The 19,266-nt window shown below is 44.0% G+C and overlaps 1 protein-coding gene and 2 non-coding genes across 3 annotated transcripts in view; all 3 read left to right on the top strand.

The window, feature by feature from the left end:
- Positions 1-5,126, top strand: part of LOC139375707 (alpha-N-acetylgalactosaminide alpha-2,6-sialyltransferase 2-like) — a 33,315-nt gene extending 28,189 nt beyond the window's left edge. Inside the window, exons 5-9 of the mRNA XM_071117517.1 lie at positions 1,258-1,396; positions 3,279-3,382; positions 3,509-3,592; positions 4,111-4,210; positions 4,533-5,126. Of these exons, the coding sequence (XP_070973618.1) occupies positions 1,258-1,396; positions 3,279-3,382; positions 3,509-3,592; positions 4,111-4,210; positions 4,533-4,745 (640 nt within the window). The 3' untranslated portion in view covers positions 4,746-5,126. The remainder of the gene's footprint in view (positions 1-1,257; positions 1,397-3,278; positions 3,383-3,508; positions 3,593-4,110; positions 4,211-4,532) is intronic.
- Positions 3,668-3,795, top strand: LOC139377774 (U6atac minor spliceosomal RNA). Its single transcript, XR_011628245.1, has one exon. It is a non-coding gene; the product is annotated as a U6atac minor spliceosomal RNA (small nuclear RNA).
- Positions 5,127-14,178: 9,052 nt separating the features above from the next.
- LOC139377746 (U5 spliceosomal RNA) lies at positions 14,179-14,294 on the top strand. The gene has a single exon (XR_011628221.1). It is a non-coding gene; the product is annotated as a U5 spliceosomal RNA (small nuclear RNA).
- Positions 14,295-19,266: the final 4,972 nt, after the last annotated feature.

Below are 19,266 nucleotides of genomic sequence, written 5' to 3'. Positions count from 1 at the left end.
AATACATCCACAGATACACCTCCAATTGACTCAAAGGATGTCAATTAGCCTATCAGAAGCTTCTAAAGCCATTACATCATTTTCTGGAATTTTCCAAGCTGTTTAAAGGCACAGTCAACTTAGTGTATGTAAACTTCTGACCTGGAATTGTGATACTGTGAATTAGAAGTGAAATTGTCACGACTTCCACCGAAGGTTCCTCTCCCTCTCCGGGAGGCGCTCGGCGGTCAGCGTCGCTGGTCTACCAGCCATCACTGATCCCTTTTTCCTTTTCTGTTTGTTTTGTCTTTGGTTCTTTTCACACCTGGTTTCATTTGCCTTAATTTCTGTGTGTGTATATTTACCTTGTTGCCTGCCTAGGTTTGTGCGGGATTATTATTTTATTGTGATGTAGCTCGGTGAGGTTATGCTCTATTTCTTGTTTTCACGGATTTAATAAGAGTGTGTTATTGTCGGAGCTTTGTTTGTTCCTCCGTGCGTTTGTACGGGTTCTCTGTTGTCGATTGATTGTGCCATACCTGCTCTCCTGCGCCTGACTCCTTCACCTACCTCCTAATGCAACATTATCACAGAAATAATCTGTCTGTAAACAATTGTTGGAGAAATTACTTGTGTCATGCACAAAGTAGATGTCCTAACCGACTTGTCAAAACTATAGTTTGTTAACAAGAAATTTGTCAGCTTGCAGGTGCCCGGCCCGCCACAAGGAGTCGTTAGAGCACGATGAGACAAGGACATCCCCTATTGAAACCCCGCCTCATGGGTTTCAATAGGAATTATGTATCACTTTGCAAGGCTTTGAAATGTGACTTTCAGTCCTGATGTGGCCTGTAAACCAGGAGTTTCCTACCACCGTGTTAGGATATAACTAGGCCCTGAAAGAAAGCTCTTACGATATATGAAATGTACTGTCATAAAAAATATGCAAATAAGGCTGGTAGAATCATTCATGGAGGGTTCTAGAAACAACCCTTCATAAAGGGTTCTAGTTAGAACCCTTTGTAAAGTGTTCTACCTAGCACCAAAAAGGGTTCTCATATGGGAACAAATGGAAGAACCCTAAATGGATCTACTTAGCACCCTTTTTTCAACGAGTGTACATACCAGTGACCATGATAATGTAATGGAGATTGCTCATGAAGAGTGATGAATGACTTTGTCTCTCTCTTTCCTCGTCTCTGTACCCGTCCCTGTCTCTCTTGCTGTATCTGTCCCATTTCCTGTCTCTGTGTCTGTCTCGGTCTCTGTGTCTGTTAGGATGAATGGTGCCGTAACCAAGGGTTATGAGGAGGATGTAGGTAATAGAACGTCGGTGTACATTCACACCGCCCACGCCATCACCGAGTCTCCTTATCTATTCCATGAATATGGCTACAACAATGCACCTCATGACGAGGTAGGTTACCACAGTCCTTCTGTTGTACTAGACCACAGCAAAATGTTTAAAGGCCCAGAGCAGTAAAAAGCTAGATTGTCCTGGTAGTTTGGTGATATCTATATGATTGAGGGGGGGGGGGGGGGGGTTGTTGTTAGGGGTTAACTGCCTTGCTCAAGGGTAGAACGGCATGGGGATTCGAACCAGTGACCTTTCAGTTACTGGCTCAACACTCTTAACCGCTAGGCTACCTGCCACGGAGTGTTTGGCCCGCAGCATGAAGTCACAAAGTGACTTGAACGTTCATTTGCATATATCCTAGTTCTGGTAGTGGTCCCGCCCAAAAGCAAGAGAGATTGTTCGGATGGAAGACAGTCATCTGATTTGGCTTCGATCAGCAGCAACCATTCATGAAGTAAATGTCAAGTTATTTTTCTATTATAAGTAAAAGACATGCTATTCATGGTTTGCATGCTTCTTCACATTTTTTTTACGTTCTCTTGAGGATTGACGCCCGAATAAACTTTCTGTTGGAGATTTAGTCTAAAGTGCATTATAGTGACATGGAAAAATGATGATATTTCAATTTGACAATAAACGGGAGCTAGTAAAAATATTTCTGGAAAATGTATTCTGATAAATTCTAAATAAATGATTGAATTGACGCGTCATTCAGGGCAGGTGGCGCAGAGCCTGTTTGGTGCCTGCTTTGCATGTTATTTTGGAATTAATACGTGTCACATGTCAGTTTGCTAACAATGTAAAAACCTATTACCATTGAGTTAATAAAGCTGCATGCAAATAGTCTGTTTTTTGCTTTCTTGAGTAAGGCAGCTCCAAAATGCATGCATTTCAGCCTAGCTCAGTGCTTTCTGTGGTGGTGGGGCAGCCAGGGGAAAATACGTAGTGTAGGGGTTGGTAATGTTTTCTAGTTGTGCCGTGATTGGCTCAGTGTTCTCTCACTCATGGGGACACTATGTCACCGCAAAATCTATGGGTAGAGCTCGAAAAATCAAGCCCCTTTGGTGCTGCCTTAGACTTACATTAGAAGTGCCCATCCAAGAAGGCTCAAGGTCATTGGCCACAGATAAAATGACATCAAAATCACATTTTATCTACTGTAGCTTTGATTGGACTGATACTTTCAAAATCTTAGCTAGCAAGCTAGACATCATGCATCAAGTCGGCAATCTGCTGGCAAATCCTTTTAATCCTTGTCATATGAAGAGAAATTATAGATTAAATGCATCTGTGCTCATCGGCCACTGTACATGAACATTACACAACAAGTTGGAAATCGCAAATTCAACAATGAGTGCACTGCAGCCCGGGTTCAATCCCAGGCGTGTCATAGCCGGCTGTGACCGGGAGACCCATGAGGCGGCGTACAATTGGCCCAGCTTCACCCGGATTAGGTTTGGCCGGTCCGGGATGTCCTTCTCTCATCGTGCTCTAACGACTCCTTGTGGCGGGCCGGGCACCTGCAAGCTGACATTAGTCGTCATTTCAACAGTGTTTCCTCTGACACATTGATGTGTCTGGTTTCCGGGTTAGGGCCTCTGCCCTGTAGATAATCATGCCATGCTGCCCTGAATAGATGGCAGGCAGGGGGTGGGCTCCAATCAGGGCTGTATGTAAATATATAAACATATGTATACCTACGCCCACACAGCCGGACTGAGCAATTCAGTGGCCCAAGGAGGCAAAGGGAATTAAATCATATACATGTTTTTTTTTTGTTATATAAAAATAAACGGTGATTTATTAGACAAAGTGATGATTTAAAAATATAATAAAAGACTGCATGTGGGCTGTAAGAGTCATGACAGATGGTATTGTGTTCTCACACACACACACACACACACACACTCTGCTGACTGCTTAGTGTCTCTGTTCTGTGCAGGGTATAAAGTATGTGCTGATTCCAGAGGGGCTGAGGGATTTCCAGTGGCTACAGGGTCTATTTGGGAAGACACTAGTCTCTAAAGGACCCTACAAGGACAGACAGTAAGCCTGTGACGTGGATAGTCTCATACACACACACACACTATTTGCCCCCCCACACACACACACACACATACACACTCACTCCCTCTACACTGCTCAGTATTGTCTCTGCTGTCTTATCTGCAGGCCGTGGAAGGCCTACTCAGGACAATTTGATGAGACCCGCTTCTATGTTCTTCACCCTGACTTTCTCAGATACATCCGCAAAAGGTATAACAAAGTGTCTAATAATAATGATAATAATTTGGTGGGTGCTAATATTTGTCCTAACGTGTTGTCCAATAGGTGTTGTATGACAGGAGAGAAGGTTAGCACTCCCCTTGACAAGGATAGAAAAAGCCCTAGTCTACTGGCCTTCAACACACATATGGTTAAGGCACTTCGTGGCATCTTGAATGTGGTCCATTCTGGCTTAGTTGGTAGAGCACAGTATTTGCAACGCGATAATTGTGGGTTCGAATCCAGCTGGAACCACACATTTGAAAGTGTATGCACACATGACTGTAAATGGCTTTGGATAAAGTTGTCTGCTAAATGGCATATTTTATATTTAAGAAGACACACATGGGGCATTTCCCATAGAAATGACTAGTCAAGTTAGCTTAGCAAGGTCATAGCGCCAAGCTAGCAACGTAGAACCCTGTGATCACATTCAGTGCTTGCAGTGCAGTAGTCGCTTCCAAGTGACTTCTGAAATGAAACTGTGCGCGTGTGCTCCTCATCTGTAGGTTCATGTGGTCCCAGGAGATGAAGAGTTCATTGTGGTCTATATTCAGACCTACTAACGGAGCATTCACACTCTTCCTGGCCCTGCACACCTGTGACATGGTGAGTCTGTACGCCACGGACACACACAATGGAGGAGACATTAATGTGATCACCATTGAATTATTTGATGGCCTTATGTGGGTTCGATTCCAGTTGGAACCACCCATACGAAAGTGTGTGCACGCATGGCTGCAAATCGTTTGGATAAAGTTGTCTGCTTAAATGGCATTTATTTAATTTAAGAAGACACACAACATGGGGTAGTGTACCATAGAAATGACTAGGTACATTAGCTCTTTATTGAACTTGGGGGCTACAGTCTACATATAGGTCACATGGTTTCATCGGAGATCCTCTTCTCTCTCCCTCTTTCCCCTCTCAGGTGGATGCGTATGGATTTATCACAGAGGACCACGATAAATATCCCAACTACTATGTTGAGAGGAACTCTAAAACCAAAGTCATCTTCTACTCTAATCACGACTACAACCTAGAGATTAAGACCTGGAAGAAACTACATGACACCAAGATCATCCGGCTTTATCAGAGACAGGAGGACCCAGTGGGAAAGACAGGCAAAACAAAACAACCATAAAACCCTGTCTGTCTGCAGAGGTGGACAAAAATACATCAAAATGTGTCTGTTACAAAATACCCTAAAGAACAATTGTAATGGGGAAATGTAAGATCAATAACGTTCATATTTAGTTGTGTGGTTAACACAATGTTAACAAATTGATATATTGTTCCTTTCTGTAATATACATGATTTCCAGTGTTCTGTTTGTGAATCTCAGGTTGATGGTGGTCACTAGACTCGATGCTGTATGTTATGGATTAAACTCATAATAGTCAACCCAGGGACTGTGGTTGAAAATTAGCCGGCTGGCTAAACCTGCACTTTCACTGAAACGTTGATTATTAATGTGCACTATCCTTGTAAAAAAATTAAAAAAATATAAAACTCAAATAATTGTTAATAGTGACTGACGCCAGACTGGAGGTACAAGGACTCAAGACACACTGATTATTATTGTATTGTGTGAAACACTGTGATTATGAAGCAGCTGGCAAAGCCACTACGTTTTGTTCCCATTTCCTATCTCTATGGTCTTCCAAGTCTTGTCTTTCGAAAATGGTGGCCGTGAGGTTTGCCACGGTACAAGCCATGATTCTATGTTTCTATGTTATTTGTACAGAGGTCTAAATATTTACACAAATACAGTCGTTTGGAACTACTAAGCATCAGGGAGAAATCGTATAAGTGTTTCTGATCCACAACATCGTTCTTTACCTGTGGAATTGACTAACAACGTACCTGGTCACTGCCTACAGGTGAGAATACACCCGGACATGGAAGGTGAATTGGCCCCCTCTGCCTGCCTTGCTACTATCGAATGTCCGATCACAAAATTGATGAACTAATGCTTTTGATCCGAACTAAGAGATTACGGGGAATGCTTTGCAATCTGCCTGACTGAGACATGGCTGGACCAATCTTTTATTTTTTTTTACCCCAGATGGTAGTTAGTCTTGGACCTTCGCTGCCACTTCCCTATGGACTCAGGATAGGCAAAGGTCGAGAGTCATGCGTCCTCCGAAACACGACCTTCCAAGCCACACTGCTTCTTGACACACTGCTGGCTTAACCCGGAAGCCAGCCGCACCAATGTGTCGGAGGAAACACCGTCCAGCTGGCAACTAAAGTCAGCTTGCAGGCGCCCTGCCCGCCACAAGGAGTCGCAAGAGCGCGATGGGACAATAAGCAAAGTTCAAATGCCAAGACTCTGAGATCATTGAGTGCTTTTGAAATCTGTAGCCTATCTCTGCTGCGCTGTATCAGCACAATGGACAACGCCCTAAAGCAAGGCCATTTTGGTAATGCATACAGGCTACAAGATAGATTGGCAAATTCACCTATTACAAACAACCTATGTGAATGCAGTTGCACACAAAAAAATGCAAATAAAATGCTGAAAGTAGTAGCCTAGTTATTTTTGCAAACAAAAATACTGAACTGCAGTTTGGCTTAGAATACCGACACAACCGCGAATTGGAACGAATGAATGCAAACAGAACAAAACCGGGGATCCAAATAACCAAAACAGCCTATTAAATGAATGTTTTTGGACAAAAATACCTTGCGGGTGGCTAGGGTAGGATTCTAGGCTAACCTGGGCTGGCTCCTCTGTTCCAAGATGATCAGAAAAAGTTGGAGGAGGAGCGATTATCCTGGCGCGACTTGGCGGCGGCCTCGTGGTGTGATGCTGCTGCTGCTCATCACTCTCCTTTGTTTGGGTACTTTGGTGAAGCCCATTTCTGATATCCATCATGGCAGATTAGCTGGTTCGAGATAGCTAAATAGGCTAAGGCTAATAACAATAATGCTTTTTTTAAAGCTAGCTAAGAAGCTAACTAAACTTGGTAGTGTTGGGGTGTGAGGCAGAGTTGAGTGAAGCAGCTTCAACAGTAAACTTGACCCCGCCCTTATAAATCAAAATCAAATATTACAGCGTAGGAGTATCAAGTTATTCACTTCGCCTACCACAGAGATGAGAGATGAGAACCGCTTTTTCCCACTTTTTATGGAAACCAAAAGGATTCATACCTAACCTCCCCGTGGCTTTCCATAGCCCCCCTACAAACAACGCGCACTGTCCATTGTGCTATTTTTTTTATATAGGGACATAAAACAAAAACTGATGGGGCTCAAGTTTGAACTGAGGGGGCTAAGCCCCCTTTAGCCCCCTCGTGGAGCCTGGTCCGGGTATACTTGTTATCGGCAGAGAAGTTTGTCAGGATCACAATACATATGAAATGAGCAAAGCCCAGTTAAAAAGTTTGAGGAAAACACGCCATAGGATGGTTTTATTTTTCAGCAGGACAATTACACAAATTGTAATGCCAAAGACACACCAGAATTGCTTCCCAGGAGGTGTTGAGTGTGAATATTGCTGTCCATCAATGATTCCTAACCAAATTTACTGAGCTTGAGAGATTTTGACAAAAACAATGGCTACAGTATACTGTATGTTTTCCTAAGAGTTGTGAAAAATTGGTAGAATGTTATTCAAAATGATTCACAGCTGAAATGGCTGCCAAGGTGTTCGCAGCGAGTATTAACTCTGGGGTGTGAAGACATTCAATCAAGACATTTCATTTTTTTTTTACATTTATTTAACCTTTATTTAACTAGGCAAGTCAGGTAAGAACAAATTCTTATTTACAATGGCAGCCTACCAAAAGGCAAAATGCCTTCTGCAGGGATGGGGACTTGGATTAAAAATTAAAATATAGGACAAAACACACATCACAACAAGAGAGACACCACAACACTACATAGGGGCTCCCGAGTGGCTCAGCGGTCTAAGGCACTGCATCTCAGTGCTAGAGGCGTCACTACAGATCCTGGTTTGATTCGGCCAGCTGTATCACAACCGGCCGTGATTGGGAGTCCCATAGGGCGGCGCAAAATTGGCCCAGTGTCGTCCGGGTTAGGCCAGGGTAGGCCATCATTGTAAATAATATATTTTTCTTAACTGACCTGCCTAGTTAAATAAAGGTTAAATAAAAATAATAAAAAACATAAAGAGAGACCTAAGACAACAACAACATATGACAACACAGCCTAGTAGCAATACAACATGACAACAACATGGTAGCAACACAACTTGGCAGGAGAACAACATTGTAGCAGTACAAAACATGGCACAAACATTATAGGGCAAAGACAACACAAAGGGCAAGAAGGTAGACAACAATACATCAGGTGAAGCAGCCACAACTGTCAGTAAGAAAGTATATGATTGAATCTTTGAATGAAGAGATGGAGATAAAACTGTCCCGTTTGAGTGTTTTTTGCAGCTTGTTCCAGTCGCTAGCTGCAGCGAACTGAAAAGACCCAGGGATCAAATCAAAAATCAAATCAAATTGCACGTGTGTGCTTTGGGGACCTTTAACAGAATGTGACTGGCAGAACGGATGTTGTATGTGGAGGATGAGGGCTGCAGTAGATATCTCAGATAGGGGGGAACTAGGCACTGTATGTACAGTGCAGAGGTTACTTACTTGTAGTTTTTATGGGCCTCTTTATGCGCCATCAACACCCGGGATCAGTAGTAATGATGCTTTCAAGACAACTGGGAACTCTGAAAAATATGAGGTCAAATCATGACATTAGTGATCTTCAGGTAGGAAAGACGGAGCTCCAGAAAGTGGCCCGAGTTCCCGACTTGAAATTCCAAGGCTACGGTCCAAACACTTAAAAGACACACCCTCGTCCATTTACCCTCGCCTTATGCCCTTTGGGGAATCCCCGTCACCACTTTGGCAGGCGGTCCAAATGATTAGCCAAGCAAGGGAAGTTTGAAACGTAAGCCCCTCAGCCCTCGTATTTAGTCGGCTTTGCAAGTGTACAATTATGTTCACTCCGGGGCTGAAACTCCCCATAATTCAATTCACAACGATTATACATATGCTAAGAAAAGTCTGCGAAAACTTAAACAACATCAATGGAGACGTCAACATACAAGTGTAAGTAATAACAAATGCAAATAAGTTGGAAATTGTGCTACTAATGCACATGACGGCATTTTACATGTCTGTAAAAGTAAATATGTTTGATTATATTTTGGAAATTGTAGCAATAAAACAGTTCCAGCTAGGCAGGCTAACATTAGTTAGCTAATTCATTTGCTAGCTATCATACAGTAGGCATATTTATTTTATTTTTATTTCACCTTTATTTAACCAGGTAGGCTAGTTGAGAACAAGTTCTCATTTGCAACTGCGACCTGGCCAAGATAAAGCATAGCAGTGTGAACAGACAACACAGAGTTACACATGGAGTAAACAATTAACAAGTCAATAACACAGTAGAAAAAAAAGGGGGAGTCTATATACAATGTGTGTAAAAGGCATGAGGAGGTAGGCGAATAATTACAATTTTGCAGATTAACACTGGAGTGATAAATGATCAGATGGTCATGTACAGGTAGAGATATTGGTGTGCAAAAGAGCAGAAAAGTAAATAAATAAAAACAGTATGGGAATGAGGTAGGTGAAAATGGGTGGGCTATTTACCAATAGAACTATGTACAGCTGCAGCGATCGGTTAGCTGCTCAGATAGCTGATGTTTGAAGTTGGTGAGGGAGATAAAAGTCTCCAACTTCAGCGATTTTTGCAGTTCGTTCCAGTCACAGGCAGCAGAGTACTGAAACGAAAGACGGCCAAATGAGGTGTTGGCTTTAGGGATGATCAGTGAGATACACCTGCTGGAGCGAGTGCTACGGATGGGTGTTGCCATCGTGACCAGTGAACTGAGATAAGGCGGAGCTTTACCTAGCAAGGACTTGTAGATGACCTGGAGCCAGTGGGTCTGGCGACGAATATGTAGCGAGGGCCAGCCGACTAGAGCATACAAGTCGCAGTGGTGGGTGGTATAAGGTGCTTTAGTGACAAAACGGATGGCACCGTGATAGACTGCATCCAGTTTGCTGAGTAGAGTGTTGGAAGCCATTTTGTAGATGACATCGCCGAAGTCGAGGATCGGTAGGATAGTCAGTTTTACTAGGGTAAGCTTGGCGGCGTGAGTGAAGGAGGCTTTGTTGCGGAATAGAAAGCCGACTCTTGATTTGATTTTTGATTGGAGATGTTTGCTATGAGTCTGGAAGGAGAGTTTGCAGTCTAGCCAGACACCTAGGTACTTATAGATGTCCACATATTCAAGGTCGGAACCATCCAGGGTGGTGATGCTAGTTGGGCATGCGGGTGCGGGCAGCGATCGGTTGAAAAGCATGCATTTGGTTTTACTAGCGTTTAAGAGCAGTTGGAGGCCGCGGAAGGAGTGTTGTATGGCATTGAAGCTCGTTTGGAGGTTAGATAGCACAGTGTCCAATGACGGGCCGAAGGTATATAGAATGGTGTCGTCTGCGTAGAGGTGGATCAGGGAATCGCCCGCAGCAAGAGCAACATCATTGATATATACAGAGAAAAGAGTCGGCCCGAGAATTGAACCCTGTGGCACCCCCATAGAGACTGCCAGAGGACCGGACAGCATGCCCTCCGATTTGACACACTGAACTCTGTCTGCAAAGTAATTGGTGAACCAGGCAAGGCAGTCATCCGAAAAACCGAGGCTATTGAGTCTGCCGATAAGAATATGGTGATTGACAGAGTCGAAAGCCTTGGCAAGGTCGATGAAGACGGCTGCACAGTACTGTCTTTTATCGATGGCGGTTATGATATCATTTAGTACCTTGAGTGTGGCTGAGGTGCACCCGTGACCAGCTCGGAAACCAGATTGCACAGCGGAGAAGGTACGGTGGGATTCGAGATGGTCAGTGACCTGTTTGTTGACTTGGCTTTCGAAGACCTTAGATAGGCAGGGCAGGATGGATATAGGTCTGTAACAGTTTGGGTCCAGGGTGTCTCCCCCTTTGAAGAGGGGGATGACTGCGGCAGCTTTCCAATCCTTGGGGATCTCAGACGATATGAAAGAGAGGTTGAACAGGCTGGTAATAGGGGTTGCGACAATGGCGGCGGATAGTTTCAGAAATAGAGGGTCCAGATTGTCAAGCCCAGCTGATTTGTACGGGTCCAGGTTTTGCAGCTCTTTCAGAACATCTGCTATCTGGATTTGGGTAAAGGAGAACCTGGAGAGGCTTGGGCGAGGAGCTGCGGGGGGGGGCGGAGCTGTTGGCCGAGGTTGGAGTAGCCAGGCGGAAGGCATGTCCAGCCGTTGAGAAATGCTTATTGAAGTTTTCGATAATCATGGATTTATCGGTGGTGACCGTGTTACCTAGCCTCAGTGCAGTGGGCAGCTGGGAGGAGGCGCTCTTGTTCTCCATGGACTTCACAGTGTCCCAGAACTTTTTGGAGTTGGAGCTACAGGATGCAAACTTCTGCCTGAAGAAGCTGGCCTTAGCTTTCCTGACTGACTGCGTGTATTGGTTCCTGACTTCCCTGAACAGTTGCATATCACGGGGACTATTCGATGCTATTGCAGTCCGCCACAGGATGTTTTTGTGCTGGTCGAGGGCAGTCAGGTCTGGAGTGAACCAAGGGCTGTATCTGTTCTTAGTTCTGCATTTTTTGAACGGAGCATGCTTATCTAAAATGGTGAGGAAGTTACTTTTAAAGAATGACCAGGCATCCTCAACTGACGGGATGAGGTCAATGTCCTTCCAGGATACCCGGGCCAGGTCGATTAGAAAGGCCTGCTCACAGAAGTGTTTTAGGGAGCGTTTGACAGTGATGAGGGGTGGTCGTTTGACTGCGGCTCCGTGGCGGATACAGGCAATGAGGCAGTGATCGCTGAGATCCTGGTTGAAGACAGCGGAGGTGTATTTGGAGGGCCAGTTGGTCAGGATGACGTCTATGAGGGTGCCCTTGTTTACAGAGTTAGGGTTGTACCTGGTGGGTTCCTTGATGATTTGTGTGAGATTGAGGGCATCTAGCTTAGATTGTAGGACTGCCGGGGTGTTAAGCATATCCCAGTTTAGGTCACCTAACAGAACAAACTCTGAAGCTAGATGGGGGGCGATCAATTCACAAATGGTGTCCAGGGCACAGCTGGGAGCTGAGGGGGGTCGGTAGCAGGCGGCAACAGTGAGAGACTTATTTCTGGAGAGAGTAATTTTCAAAATTAGTAGTTCGAACTGTTTGGGTATGGACCTGGAAAGTATGACATTACTTTGCAGGCTATCTCTGCAGTAGACTGCAGCTCCTCCCCCTTTGGCAGTTCTATCTTGGCGGAAGATGTTATAGTTGGGTATGGAAATCTCTGAATTTTTGGTGGCCTTCCTGAGCCAGGATTCAGACACGGCAAGGACATCAGGGTTGGCAGAGTGTGCTAAAGCAGTGAGTAAAACAAACTTAGGGAGGAGGCTTCTGATGTTGACATGCATGAAACCAAGGCTTTTTTATTAATAATTATATATTTAATATAAGTAGATATGCACTGTAAGGCATATAAAGCACCCACATGCTACCATCAGTGGCTGAAAACACAATCATCAAGGGGATGAATGAGTGATGAATTTCCGGCCAGGGACTTTTAAAAATCATTCCTTCCTCCCTCGCCCCTTTCCCTGCAAGTGTATACTCGTCAGACGTCATGATATATCATCAGAAGTGTCCACTTAATTTGAGGGCTGAGGGGATAGGGTGTGTCTTTTAAGTGTTTGGACGGAAAGTCAGATGACCGTTCAAAACAAATGTTCCAGTCTGAAATTTGTTCCGAGTTCCCAGTTGTCTTGAACGCAGCATCAGTAATTGCCGGTGGACAGTTAGACTCCCCGCGACTGCCTCGCTGTGCTAGCTTCCACTACCACTGTGTGTCGCAATGGTTAATTTTCTCCGTGAGCCACTGTTGGTAGCTGTACTGTACTGTAGGATTTGGACTGGGCATGGATTAATGTCAAGCTTCTTTCTACAGACTTTTCCAGTACACGAAAAACGGACTCTTGGCGGCAGTAAGGAATCCATCACCGCCCATTCAACATAGCCTCGATTTACGTTTTTTTTTATTACTTAAACAAAATCACTTTTTGGGGTTCTCATACACTTACACCGATGTTTTTATTCTTGCTTTTACAGTTGCTAAGAATATATTTGGTTGTGATCTTTGTAAAATAGCTATTTTGGATGCATCAGTTGTAAGGTAGAATGCTAATGCTCATTGCTATAGGCTGTAGCTAATGCTAGCCGCTGGTTTAAGTATAATGCAGTAGAATTGCAATGATGATACAAACATATTAAGCAGGACATTCATACGTGCCTTAACATTGAATTACATTCCAAAACGAGTGTGAAATTAGGATTTTTTTTCTTTTTTCTATAAACACTCCCCCTGTTCTGCCACTAATTTGCCCGCATCGCCCTCCTGCGCCAATGTTTGCAAACACAGAAAGGTGTTAATGAAAGTCGATTTTTCTGCATGAGCGCTGTTGTCGCTTTCAGGTGTTTTCATGATTTGCTTTATTATTATTTCACTTTTTACTGTTTTTTTTTGGGGGGGGGGGATTAATATTATGCATTGTACATTACCTCACATTTACATTATTACTTTTTATTTTAGCCTACTTGGTAAATATGTTCTTCTTCTTGAACTGCACTGTTGGTTAAGGGCTTGTATGTAAGCATTTCACAGTAAAGTCTACACTTGTTGTATTCGGCGCATGTGGCAAATAAAGTTTGATTTGAACCCCCCCATACAAATTGTTAAGAGAATCAAAAGTCAAGAACGTCCCATTGTTCACCCGTTCCACGTTTCGTGTATGCGGTTCTTCTCCTTTCAAGTTCCGTTCTAATTTGTTAAAAAAAAATGTTTTCGCTGGGAACCAATATATTTTCAATTCCGGTTTTTCATCATAGTACAAGCACATACTGTACTGTCTTTGGTACAAGTCTCTCGGAGCGACCAGGCTAAACTGCTGTTCTCATGCCCGTGTATGTTTCTTTCTACCTATTCCTAGTAATAAGTGATACACCACCACAGTTTGAGACATGATTGTGATGTACCTGTCTGTATTGAAGTTGTGCATTCCTCTTTGGCAAAGTAATATTTCAAGTTTGGGAAGTGTTTTTGAGCTGTGGGTGGGTCTAAACTGTGGGTATGTGGGTCTAAACTGCGCATGCCTATTTGCCAAATCGGTCTCTGTTTTTGTGAAATGCAGACTACTCTTATAAAGTAAAAAAAAAAAAAAGTTTAATTTCGTTCAGCAGGTTTTTTTTAATTTGTAAACTGTGAAGCGCCATTCCAGGCGTCAATGCTGTAACAATCAGGAAGTAGTGTATGCTATTTTACCCAGAGTCCCCTTCGCATGTGTATATGGAAACGGTATTAGATTTTTTTTATCGTAATTTCACCCAAAATATTTACATATAGAGTTACATGAACATGGTAGTGGACGCCTTATTTATGCGTCTATATCCACACGTTATTGTTGTGCGCAACAATATTAATCCGTTACCGGGAATGATAGTGCCGCGAATCTAGACGGTTTCACCCCCTTTACATCGGTAGTACACTCTGGTTTCTCTTCAGATCGCATAAATCTTTCGCCTTTTACTAAAGATTTCCGTGGAGAGGAACATTATGAGTATCAACTAATTTTTTGATGCCCGGCTTCACGGCTGGGCTTCCTACACTTGTTTAAATATAATCGTGATGCACGACACGTAAGAAGTTCGTCATGCTTATAGTTAGAGGCGTTGGACACTACAGGCAATACGTTGTATTGGAGATGTGTTCAACGCGTAGTTTCATTCAGAGTTTATCTACCTAAAGAAATATGTGATTTGGAACACTTGATTAAGTAGCCAGAACGCTAGAGACATATAGTTGCTGAAAGTTATGTCTTGCTATATTAATTGCTAAGCCCACTATGAGCGTGTGCTACTGTCTTGATTGGCACAGCGTTTTATTTGTTTTTTAAAAATCATATTATCATCATTTATTTATTTAACCTTTATTTAGCTAGGCAAGTGAGTTACGAACAAATAATATTTTACAATGACGGCCTACCAAAAGGCTGGTTTAGAAACTCTGTGGTAATACCACTGCATTGAGGAACGCTGTCTTGCTGCTGTCCTCTGGATATCGGTTTTCACTAGTTACCATAGCCACAAAGGGAAAATGGTCTGTATCATGAAAATGAATGACAATCCAAATAATTTTTGGGGTCTTAATTTAAGGTTAGACCTCTGGGTCTAGGGCTCGCTTGTGTGTCTGCTTGCTCCTCCAGTTGTCCTTCCTCCCTTCTACAGACCCAGATCCCGACCCAGCACCTGCAGCAGCCCTAGTTCCCGGTTCTTGTTTTTTTCCTGGTCCCCAGCACCAACCGTTGACCTTCAGTCCCGGACCCAGCAAATGTACCAACCCAGGTTTTCCCGGTCCAAGCCCCAACACCAACACTGGATACAGCACAGACCAACCACAACTGCCAATTCCTTTCAGCACTAGTCTAGACCCCCCCACCCATCTCCCAACATAAAGTCACAGACCTTTTGTTGACTGACTGAATGGACTGACAGATTTAACAGATTATTTTTGTATCTATTTTTTTAAAATTTTTACCCCTTTTTTTTCTCCCCAATTTCGTGGTGTCCAATTGTTGTAGTAGCTACTATCTTGTCTCATCGCTACAACTCCCGTACGGGCTCGGGAGAGACGAAGGTTGAAAGTCGCGTCCTCCGATACACAACCCAACCTAGCCGCACTGCTTCTTAACACAGCGCGCATCCAACCCGAAGCCAATGTGTGGAGGAAACACCGTGCACCTGGCAACCTTGGTTAGCGCGTACTGCGCCCGGCCCGCCACAGGGGTCGCTAGTGCGCGATGAGACAAGGACATCCCTACCGACCAAGCCCTCCCTAACCCGGACGACGCTAGGCCAATTGTGCGTCGCCCATGGAACATAATAATGCTTATGTGAGATATGTCATTAGAATGTCTTCTTTTGGATAATACTGTTGGCAGTTTGCAGTTATCCCTTCTCTGCTAGGGCTTAGTCACTTGGGGCCCAGAGAGGGGAGAGGTCAGGCTTGTCTTCATATGTCAATGTATCTGTTAAACAATGTGAGGCTATGAAGAATATCAGAAGGGGAGGAGGACAGAATGGAGGCTTGTCTTCTTATGGGAATGTGTCTGTAACTATTGCATGTCCCCTCTGAGGTTGCCCTTATCTTGATCTAGTTTCTGACCTAAGAGGCTCACTGTCTTTTCTGATCTTGTCCAGGAGGGGGTGTATTTAAGATGGGAGTGTCTAGAAATTGACAATTGATATTTGCCATTGGATGAGGTAATGGTTTGGTACTATGTTGTACCAAGAACGAGATAAGAACTTTGTTTAGGAGACCAAACTGAACAATCATTTATAGCTAATGCTATCTGGCTATGGGATACTCCTCTTTAAAGTAAATAGGAACTTCACAAAGTGCCTTTATCTGTGGTTTGTCATGTCGACTAGGGGGTGGATCTTTGCTATAAAAGATCTCTATTGTCTTTTTGTAAACACTCTCAGAGAATTCATTTATAGACACTGAATTGATCTGAGAGTCAAACAGGGCTATGGTGAAGCTCATATAATTAAAGATGGACTTTATAATATAACTCTGACTTGTGTGTGGTTTGCTCTCTCAATGTTTAGTAATACAGGAAATTACCACGACACCGGGCCCAGTGGGTGGTTGTAGTGAGGTGTAGCCCTTCTCATAGCCCTTTTCTGATTAGGCAGCAGAGGGCACACATCAGCACAACATATTACCCTCTACTGGAAATCATGGTGCTGCCAGTGCCAACAATCTGGTTTCTCTTCATATGGAATAAATATTTTGCCTTTTACTTAAGATTTCCATGAACAGGAACCACTGGAGGCTGGTGGGAGGCGCTATAGGAGGACGGGATTTCAAGCTTTTACTGCTAACCTACAAAGCATTACATGGACTTGCTCCTACCTATCTTTCCGATTTGGTCCTTCAGTACATACCTACACGTACGCTATGGTCACAAGATGCAGGCCTCCTTACTGTTCCAAGAATTTCTAAGAGGTAGGGCTTTCTCCTATAGAGCTCAGAGTTGGTCTCGACCTTTTTGTCTTTATGGAAGACTCATCTCTTCAGTAGGTCCTATGATTGACTGTGTAGTCTGGTCCAGGGGTGTGAAGGTGAACGGAAAGGCACTGGAGCGACGAACCACCCTTGCTGTCTCTGCCTGGCCGGTTCCCCTCTCTCCACTGGGATTCTCTGCCTCTAACCCTATTACAGGGGCTGAGTCACTGGCTTACTGGTGCTCTTCCATGCCGTCCCTAGGAGTGGTGCGTCACTTGAGTGGGTTGAGTCACTAACGTGATCTTCCTGTCCGGGTTGGTGCACCCCTCGGGTTCGTGCAGTGGGGGATATCTTTGTGGGCTATACTTGGCCTTGTCTAAGTTGGTGGTTGAAGATATCCCTCTAGTGGTGTGGGGGCTGTGCTTTGGCAAAGTGGGTGGGGTTATATCCTGCCTGTTTGGCCCTGTCTGGGGGTATCGTAGGACAGGGCCACAGTGTGTCCCGACCCCTCCTGTCTCAGCCTCCAGTATTTATGCTGCAATAGTTTGGGTCAGGAGGCTAGGGTCAGTCTGTTATATCTGGAGTATTTCTCATGTCTCATCTGGTGTCCTGTGTGAATTTAAGTATGCTCCCTCTATGCCTCAGGACTACCTGGCCTGATGACTCCTTGCTGTCCCCAGTCCACCTGGTCATGCTGCTGCTCCAGTTTCAACTGTTCTGCCTGCAGCTATGGGACCCTGGCCTGTTCACTGGACGTGCTACCTTGTGCCAGACCTGCTGTTTTGGACCCTCTCTCTACCGCACCTGCTGTCTCTAACTCTGAATGATCAGCTATGACCTGTTGCACCCTCTACAACCACTGTGATTATCGTTATCTGACCCTGCAGGTCATCTATGAACGTTTGAACATCTTGGCCATGTTCTGTTATAATCTCCACCCGGCACAGCCAGAAGAAGACTGGCCACCCCTCTCTAGGTTTCTTCCTAGGTTCCAGCCTTTCTAGGGAGTTTTTCCTAGCCACCGTGCTTCTTCATCTGCATTGCTTGCTGTTTGGGGTTTTAGGTTGGGTTTCTGTATAACACTTTGTGACATCGGCTGATATAAAAAGGGCTTTATAAATAAATGTGATTGATTGATGGGCTCATTGTAATGGCTGGAATGGAATCCATGAAACGGTATCAAACAGATCAAACATATGGAAACCCCGTTTTACCCCGTTCCACCAATTCCATTCCAGCCATTCCAATGAGCCCGTCCTCCTATAGCTCATCCCACCAGCCTCCTCTGAGAGGAACATTATGAGTATCAGCAAAAAAAAAATGTCTTCCTATATGCCTCTTTATCTTAATATTTATTTCAATATCAGTGGAAGCTCCTCAGAGGAGGAAGGCGAGGAACGTCCTCCTCAGTGAATTTCATAAAATAAAAAAACATTTAAAAAGTGATCCTTTTTAGATAAGACTATACTAAATACACTACATGACCAAAAGTATGTGGACCTCTTCTCGTCGAACCTCTCATCCCAAAATCATGGGCATTAATATGGAGTTGGTCCCCCTTTGCTGCTATAACAGCATCCACTCTTCTTGGAAGGCTTTCCACTAGATGTTGGAACACTGCTGCAGGGTGCTGATGCTTGGCATTGCGCATGGTAATCTTAGGCTTGTGTGTGGCTGCTCGGCCTTGGAAACCCATTACACAAAGCTCCCGACTAACAGTTTTTATGCTGAAGTTGCTCACAGAGGCAGAAGTGAGTGTTGCAACCGAGGACAGACGATTATACGCGCTACGTGCTCCAGCGCTTGGTGGCTCCTAGATGTTTCCACTTCATAATAACAGCACTTACAGTTGACAGGGGCAGCTCTAGCAAAGAAATGTGAGGAACAGACTTGTTGGAAAGATGGCATCCTATGACGGTGGTGCCACATTGAATGTCACTGATCCCGCCTGTAAGGCCACTCTACTGCTAATGTTTGTCTATGGAGATTGCATGGCTGTGTGCTCGATTTCATACACCTTTCAGCAACGGGTGTAGCTGAAATAGCCGAATCCACTAATTTGAAGGGTTGTCCCTATACTTTTGTAAATATAGTGTATATTCACATCCCCAAATAATTGATTAAAACACACTGTTTTGCAATTACGGTCTACAGTAGTCTCAGGAGCACTAGGGTAGCTTCTGTCCTCTTCTAGGTATATTGACTTCAAAACAAAACCTATGAGGCTGTCATGGTTGTCACCTCCTTCCATAGACTTAAACAGTAATTATGACAACTTCCAGAGGTAATTCTTCAACCTTTCAGAGCTTCTGCAGCATGAACTGACATGTTGTCCACCCAATCAAAGGATCAAAGAATGGATCTAGTTCTGAAAGCATTAACTACAGCTAGCACTGCAGTGCATAACATGTGGTGAGTAGTTGACTCAAAGAGCAAGAAATACAATATTTGAACAAATTAATTTCTTCCAAAATTAAGAAGCAAGTGAGAGAGAGCTTGCTATTTCTTTTTTTTCTCTCTCTTAGCTAGCAAATACAGGTACCTAGTTTAGCCTACTCAAACA

This window comes from Oncorhynchus clarkii, chromosome 20 (assembly GCF_045791955.1).
Source record: "Oncorhynchus clarkii lewisi isolate Uvic-CL-2024 chromosome 20, UVic_Ocla_1.0, whole genome shotgun sequence".
NCBI classification, from domain to species: domain Eukaryota; kingdom Metazoa; phylum Chordata; class Actinopteri; order Salmoniformes; family Salmonidae; genus Oncorhynchus; species Oncorhynchus clarkii.
Note: the sequence above shows the minus strand (reverse complement) of the source record. Positions and strands in the feature narration are given on the sequence as shown.